The 7,973-nt window shown below is 42.9% G+C and overlaps 1 protein-coding gene across 1 annotated transcript in view; it reads left to right on the top strand.

The window, feature by feature from the left end:
* The window catches only part of MFHAS1 (malignant fibrous histiocytoma amplified sequence 1), a 129,640-nt gene extending 122,550 nt beyond the window's left edge, over positions 1-7,090 (top strand). Inside the window, exon 5 of the mRNA XM_011970769.1 lies at positions 4,406-7,090. Within this exon, the coding sequence (XP_011826159.1) occupies positions 4,406-4,439 (34 nt within the window). The 3' untranslated portion in view covers positions 4,440-7,090. The remainder of the gene's footprint in view (positions 1-4,405) is intronic.
* The last annotated feature ends 883 nt before the right edge of the window (positions 7,091-7,973 follow it).

The raw sequence follows: 7,973 nt of genomic DNA, 5'->3' as shown, positions 1-7,973 counted from the left end.
TGAAGTTTGTAGCCTTTATATCACCAAATAAACAGGCCATGTATGTCTACTAGCACACAAATTAGTATGAACTTGATAAAAGATTTTTAAAAAGCAATGGCATGAGATGAATTAGGCTTCGTCACAATGGAGAATTTTTCACTGACCGCAGAATTTTAAAATACAGAGGGTGAGGAAGGGATGGTGTTTGATAAGAAAAGGCCGCTTGTGGACGTTGCCTGTGGGGCATTTCACGTTGATTTGCATTGATTTGTTTTGTTCTATGCAAGGAGTGAGACAGCTCTTTGCCTTGCTGTTTTAACAAGCTGGGAGGAATTGTGTTTCTTTAATTATTTAGTCTCCCATCAGCCACATTGATACTGGAATTTTTCCCTCTCTGCTTAGGTATCTTCATACTTTCTTGGAAAATTAAGTGGAAAAGATAGTGCTTCTTTTCCTTATGCCATCATTTATTACTGTACCCAAACTGTGACTTTAGGAGCACCAATTTTTAAGGGTAAGTCTCCGTGAAGCAGAGAGAATTTCTTAAATAGGTAAGGCCCTCTTGAGGACTCAGAGAGATTAGAGGGGATATGGGGGTGTTGGGATGAAGAGATTTTGGAGAGCAGGAATCCTAGACAAACCTTATACTTCTCTAGAATCAAGTTGCTAATGGGAATTAGGAAGAAGGGAACTGCTTGATTCTTTTGCTTAATTTACTATGCTATTGCATAGACAGTGATCTTAGATCCTTGTTCAAAAAAGGAAGTCATTTTTTTAAAATTTTACTATTACGCAGAAATAAAACATCAGGTGGGTCCACATCTTCAGGAACTACACAGGGAAGTACCGGGATGGTCACACGGAGGGAGAGGAAGGGACTGGGGGCATGAGGGGAAGAATGGGCAAGACCGGGTAGGCAGGTCTAGGACAGGCTCATCTGAATAATCTCAGTGGCCCTGGGGCAGAGGGGTTGCCTTAGTTGTCTGGCACCTGGCTCAGGGGCAGGTGGATGGTGGCCTACAGTGTGAGAGCCAGTAAAGGAGGTGTTCTGGGTGTGGGTTCAGGATTGGTTGGTTTGTATTTGAAGAGTGTACTCCGGGCAAGTTGTTTTACCATCTCTAGGAATTGGCTAATCCTGGGAGAGACAGTCCCTCCAAAGTCTGCAAGGCCCAGGATAGGAAAGCACCAGAATACAGAAAATAAAAGACATAGTTAATACAGCACGCCATGGCTTCAGTTTCAGCCTAAGCATCTCAGTACCTTGAGTCATAATTTCTTTGTTGCATCCCGAAAGGGCAGATTTCGATGCCCTAACCTGGGAGGACTCGGAGGCTGGGCGCCCCCCAGGCTGGCTTCTCCCTTCAACTCCAGACCTCTGTTTCCACCTGGCATCACCCCTGGATGTCCTGTAGGCTTCACAGGTGTGCAGCTGAATTTATTGCCTTCCTCCCCCAAAGTTCTTCCTCAATCTGTGACCTGTCTTTGGCAACGGCGTAGCTTTGCACCATCGGCCCCAAGCTAGGAGTCCGTGAGCCTCAGTGCTTTCCTCTGCTTTGTTCCCTGTGTGTAGTAATTCTCCAACACCTTTTATCCCATCCCATCAGTGTCCTGACATGAATGAATTTGACCCATATCTTCAGCTCCAGCCCTGGACTTCTTTCTAGGGCCTGACCCCTCCCCCCCCCAGCCACCACTTCCCCCATCTGTGCCAAGGTTCCTGTGACTGAGTCTCAGCTGGCTGCCTGCTCTCTTATCTTTTTGTCCTTCAAACCAACATTAATTATCTTTTAACATCAGACCCCATCATGTCTCTCCCTCTTCAAAAGCCTTGGATGGCTTCCTGGTGATAACAGGCTCAAGTTCAAACCTCCTGGCCGTGGCTCACAAGGCCCTGCACAATCAGACCCCAGGCACTCTGCCAACACACAGGACACTCCCTTTCTGTGGGAGGTCAACCATGGTGGGCCCTGCCTACCTCTCAGTCCCCTGGCTGGCTGCTGCCCTTCTCTCCTACCAGTGAAGGCCCATTGGTTGCTGAGGCCAAGGTCATAGGTCAGCTCCTCCGGGAAGCCGCCGCTAATCATCCTCACTGTAACCAGTCACTCTGTTCTTCACGTTTCCTCAATACTTTTTTGTTTGTTTGTTTCAGACAGAGTCTCGGTCTGTCACCCAGGCTGTGGTGTAGTAGCACAATCTTGGTTCACTGCAACCTCCGCCTCCCGGGTTCAAGTGATTATCCTGCCTCAGCTCCCCGAGTAGCTGGGACTACAGGCATGCACCACCACGCCTGGCTCATTTTTGCATTTTTAGTAGAGACAGGGTTTTGCCATCTTGGCCAGGCTGATCTCAAACTCTTGATCTCAGCTGATCGTCTGCCTAAGTCTTCCAAACACTGGGATTATAGGCATGAGCTGCTGCACCTGGCTCTCCTCAATACTTTTTATATACCTCTTTTGGTAATAATCTCATAGTATCTTGGCTACTTTTTACCTGTGGCTTTTTCATCACATCTGACCCATCCGTTCAACAGATCTTTGTTGAGTAATTATCCTCTAGTAGGCATTGGGCCGGGTGTTGAGCATACATAAAGCACTAAATCAGATCCTGCCCTCCAGAACCTAATAGCCTCTTTGGAGAAGATGAGAATCAAAGCCATAATCAGACAAACTTGTCAGAGTCTAATTATAATTGAAACATGGTACCTGCCATGATAGGTGTATGAACAGAGTCCCATAAGCACAGGGAAGAAGGAACTCTACTAGGAAGAAAGAGAAGAAGTTCTAGGAAGTCGTATTTGAGGTGGGTCTTGAAGGAGGACGACAAGTTTATGGAGATAGAGAGGTGGGGAGAAACAGAGAAGGCTGGTGATTTTGATGGTGGTTTTCTCTAGGTCCCAAATGTGGAAAAAGGCATAGATGTGAAACAATTTTCAAGCTGGTTGAACAGTGGGATATTCCCTCTAGGTGCCCTTGATTAGGTATTCTTGTGTTTCTCAGTCTTACGTGTAGGCTGGGAGCAGACCGTCTGCATTTCCGAAGGTCTGTTAGATTCAGTGGGAAAATGTTTATGTAGCGCATCTCTACGTGAACCCAAAACTCACACCACCAAAGTTAGCTGCTGGGTTGAAATGTGTGTTTTTACACTGCCGTCCTTACAGTTAGGCTGATTATATTATTGGTTGAATTTGAGGCAGTTTTCAAAACCCTCTCTTCTGGGAGTTTACTATATGAATAGGCATTAAAAAAATTCTCGTGGCAAAGTGCCGTAGACATGTGAAATTCTTCCCTAGGGCTCCAAATATCCAACTTCTCTTTTAGCTTTAGAGTCAGATCACCCTAGTGAAAGGCCTGGCTCTGCCACTCGCTAGTATGCACCCTTGGGGAAGTTATTTCACCTTTTGGAACCTTAGTTCCCTTCTTAGTAAGATGCTGATAAGACGGAGCTTACATGGTGGGATTGTCAGGAGTTGAAGATAAATAATGCACTAGAGTGAACAACCTAACTCCTGGCATGTAGTTAGTAAATGAGAGGTTTTTGTTTTTCTTTGTTTGTTTTGGTGATGTCATTATTCTCATGCTTGAATGAGCCCATGGCTGAATCTTGGAGGGACTGGAGAAGTGTTTAGGCAGATGCTGAATTATCAGTGTCCATGAAATCACTGTCTCTCCTAACGAGAGATGGGGGATTGGGGGAAACGAATCGTAACTCCTTTTTCCTTTCCTTTCAATGTCTTTGTATATTTTATTAAAAGTTGCTTAAAAAACACACACACACACTTTACAAAACATTCCATCACGTGTCATTGTAGGGAAGCAAAAAGGAGAAAACCACTTGATATTTTTCCTCTAACCATTTTACTGGAACTGAATGCCACTTTGTTTATTTGCTGAGGCTGCAGTAGTCTCTTCATTCTATATTGATCAGACTCCAGATTTTCGGAGACAACTTAACGTATAACATTTTAAGTAAAATCATGCATTTTAGGTGGACGGACATCTCACTTTTTAGTATATATTCCTTCTCCTAGAGGATTATTTGGTGTGTGTCTATGTGTGACTGTGCGTGTTTATTGAAAGGAAACAGTTCCGTGGTTAGAGTTTTGGGTTGTTAATTAGAGGTCTAGTTAAGCTATAAAATTACAGTGGAATAAGTGGTGACAGCCAATTAGTACAGTTCCCTCTTTATAGCTGAACTGAGCTTAACACACCAACAGAAATGTTTGGCAAATAGACTGCTAAAATGACTCTTTCCTTTGTGGGGACATTAGTTGCCTGACATTTACATATTTATAATGAGTCCTAGAAGTAGAAATGAAAATATGTGAGAAAATAGATTTCTATCATCACTTCCTTTTCTTATTGAGGGTAGCATTGTCCAGTACCTTTTTGTCATCTCTGTGCTTTCTTCTTGTCCACCCATACAGGAAGAACGTTGGTGAAAAGCACAGAAACCAGTGATGTTTGTGGCTGTGGAATTTCCATGGAGAAAAGAGAGCATCTGAACACCTGGACCATTTTTTGCACCTGGCAGACCCTCTGCACTCCCCCCAGCGTGTTCTGTGAACTTGAGTGACAACGCGTGCTTGCAGGATGCCTTTTGGAAGATTGGGGAAGAGGTGGGGAGGGGGTGGGGGGGAAGCATGGGCGAGAAGATGGAGCAAATGTTTTACAACCTGAACCTCAGAACTGTGATCCTCCAAGGAGCGCGCTACTTGAAGAAAAGAAAAAAAAAAAAAAAAGTCGAATGGCTTCTCAGGGATTTTGTTTTCCGTGCACATATAAGCCATAGTTACAGTACAGGTGGCAGTATTTAGAGCACTCAGATTTCAGTTCTGTTAAATGTGAAAGAGGGATCGACTGACGTTCATTGCTGTTCCATAACTAGTGTAAAATATGTATATGTTTATCTTTATTTTTATAATATGCAAATACATTTAAATTTATACAGTTTGAAGCTTCTAGCGTTAGTTCACACTGGGTGCAATATTCTGCATGAGAACTGTGCCAAGATGGGGCTGATTTCTTATTTTAGTATAAGACTTTTTTGTTTTTTCTTTATTCTTTAATCCTCCTCAGCTTAAAAAAAAAAAAAAAAAAAAAACTCTGTTAGCCCATGGATTAAGTGTTGGTTCATAGAGATTGCCAATAATCAGAAAGAACCTTAAATGTGCATTTAAGACCGTGTCCCTTCCCTTCTTTTCAATAAAGGTCCTGCCTATGTAAATGATCAGGCACGCTGGTGGGAAATCCTTGCTTTCCACACGTTATTCGTGCCGGGCAGAGATGGGGCACACTCAGGGGCCAAAGAGGACAAAAAGTCCATGCAAAACTTGAGTCTTTTAATGGCTTAAGATAATCAGGAGTCAGTTCTGAATCTTACAAAGTGCTCTGCCTAAAAAGTACCTTACTTAGCAGAGCACTTTGCAAACATATTACTTATTAGCAGAGCTCTTTGCAGACCTTCCACATCTGGCTGTCAGACCTTAAGGTTGTGAATTTAGACTCCAGTTATGCTCATTGGAGAGCATAATCCCACATGGGTTATTTATAAATACAGAACCTCTGATTGGACAGTCTCCTGCCAAGAACTAGTAAAACCCTCGTTTTAAAATCTTCACGAGGTAAAACTTAAAAAGCAAACCAAACAAATTGCTCTCCATTCTCCTTTTAATTGGGCCAAACAGCATATGCTACAGTAGTAACACGTTTTTCGGAGAGTGTAAAAAACTCTGTTCACATTTGCCTCCTCCGTGGGTTGATTGAAAATGTATAAAACTGACTGCTTCTCGCCAGCGTCAGACAAAAAGAGTGAGTTGCTGGTACTCACTACTCTTTTACTTCTTTCGTCAAGTATTGACTCTTGGAAGGCCACAGTCTCAACATGTTTTTTAAAAGAAATAACGAGCAACCAGCTGCCCTGCTAGAAATCACACACCGATTTTTATAGAATATTTTGTGCCCCAGGCGTTAATTTCACTGACTCCAGAACCTGCAGTTCAGAGAATGATTTATTGTGATCATAAAAATCAAACGGGATCAGACTATGTTTGCATTTTTTTAGTACTTGAATAGGACACCTGAAGTTTGAGAGTTTGTTTTCTTTTAGAACACAGTCACACGATCAATCTGGTGAATCCTTTTGTCACAGTTCTCGTGTGTGTGTGCGCGTCTGTGTGTGCGTGTGCATGTGTGTAAAACTGAATGGTAACATGTCATTGCTTTTTGGACCATTGAATAGTTGGGCAGTAAGAGTTTTTTAATTGGCATGAGACAGTTCCTCAACTGTCCAATTAACCAACATTGACCCGTCTTTAGAAAAAGACTTATTTGTATGATTTTGGGCTAACTCCCGAGGGACCATATTAAATGACGAAAATGCTCCTTTTGGTGACACACCCTGCAAAGTATTTGCTGTTATGAACATAAACGCCCACATTCATAATATCTAATATTTTTGACAAGTGATGTTTTGTGCTGTCATCTGAACCCTAGAGAAGCAGTGTCAGAAGAAACCTTGGTGTCACACGTGTCTTAGCAAAAGGGTTACCATGATAGAGGGTCATGTGACCAAAAGATGCTCCAGAGAAGCTTGCGAATTTGTTTCAGGGTGGGAGGAGGGTTGGAGATAGAAAAATCACTCTGCTCTACAGGACTCTTCAGCTGTCTATGCAAGAAATTCTGTTTTCTCTTTCAACACCTGGAAAGACACAGCAGCCCACCGAGGCGACAGGCGATTCACTAAGCACAAGAGGAATGTTTTCTAAGCAAGGTGTCCCTTGCCTCTCAAATGCCCTCCAAGTTTGTTAGGGTTTCTATTCCTGCAACTTGTGGTATCAAAACCACTTCCAGGAATTGTCAAAGCACTGCCAAAATAAATGTTTTTCCCCCTTCTAAGAAAAAAAAAAAAATAGTGCTCATATTTGACACTTGTGTATTGGACTCTCTTTTGAATGAATAAAAAGGAAAGGGTTTGGTGTAATTCCTGATGGGGTGTGTGTTGTTTTTCATGCCATGATTTGTGAATTGTAATTGTGGTTTCCCATTTCGTTGTCGTAACTGGGCAGAAAAAAAAAAAAAAAAAATCAATAAAAATACAAAGAAATGGTTAAGCAGTTGTATTCCCAGAGCTTCATTATTTCTGATTTTGTTCATTTTGTTTTTACTTTTAATTCTGTCAGTTAAGGAATGACTGTTTTATAGTTTTAGTTCTTAGTGGTACTGTTGGAGCTGTGGGAGGTGGGTGGTGGTAGCTCTCATCTGTTTCGTAATTGGTCCCCGAAAGAGTCCCTGTTTTAAAACTGCCTCTGTTTTAAGGCTGAGGATATAACTCTTGAATATCCGCTCTCTTAAATCAGTTTCTTTTTTTTTTTTTTTTCAATGATTCACTATATTCCTAAGTCACAGCTGTTAAATTTATGGTAGGTTTGGAAGTTCCCCTGATTTTTCTTTCAAAGGCTCTTAGCAGAAGTCCTACCACCACCTGCTACATATTGCCCCAGGGTGCCCTATTTGCAAACTGGAAGAGCAGGCCCCTCAGGTACCCGTCAGAGGATTTAGTCCTCCATATTGTTTAAAAGGCAAAGAGAAGGAAGGACCAAGGCCAGGGTGTTAACAGCAGTGAATCCATAACAGGTCTGCAGCAACCTCAATTCTTGCCTTGTCATAAGAAAGAATTCAACCGAGGGGCACAAGACAGCGGGAGAGACCGAGGCAAGTTTTAGGGCAGGAGGGAAAGTTTATTAAAAAGCTTTAGAACAGGAACGAAAGGAAGTACACTTGGAAGAGGGCCAAGCAGGCGGCCTGAGAGATCAGGTGCACAGTTTGACCTTTGACTTGGGGTTTTATACGTTGGCATTTTTCCGAGCCCTCCCCTGATTCTTCCCCTGGGGTGGGCTGTCCACACGTGCAGTTGCCTGCCAGCGCTTGGGAGGGGACGCATGCGCAGTGTGTCACCGGAGTTGTGCGCATGCTCACCTGAGGTTTTCTTCCCTT

This window comes from Mandrillus leucophaeus, unplaced genomic scaffold (assembly GCF_000951045.1).
Source record: "Mandrillus leucophaeus isolate KB7577 unplaced genomic scaffold, Mleu.le_1.0 Scaffold97, whole genome shotgun sequence".
NCBI classification, from domain to species: Eukaryota; Metazoa; Chordata; class Mammalia; order Primates; family Cercopithecidae; genus Mandrillus; species Mandrillus leucophaeus.
Note: the sequence above shows the minus strand (reverse complement) of the source record. Positions and strands in the feature narration are given on the sequence as shown.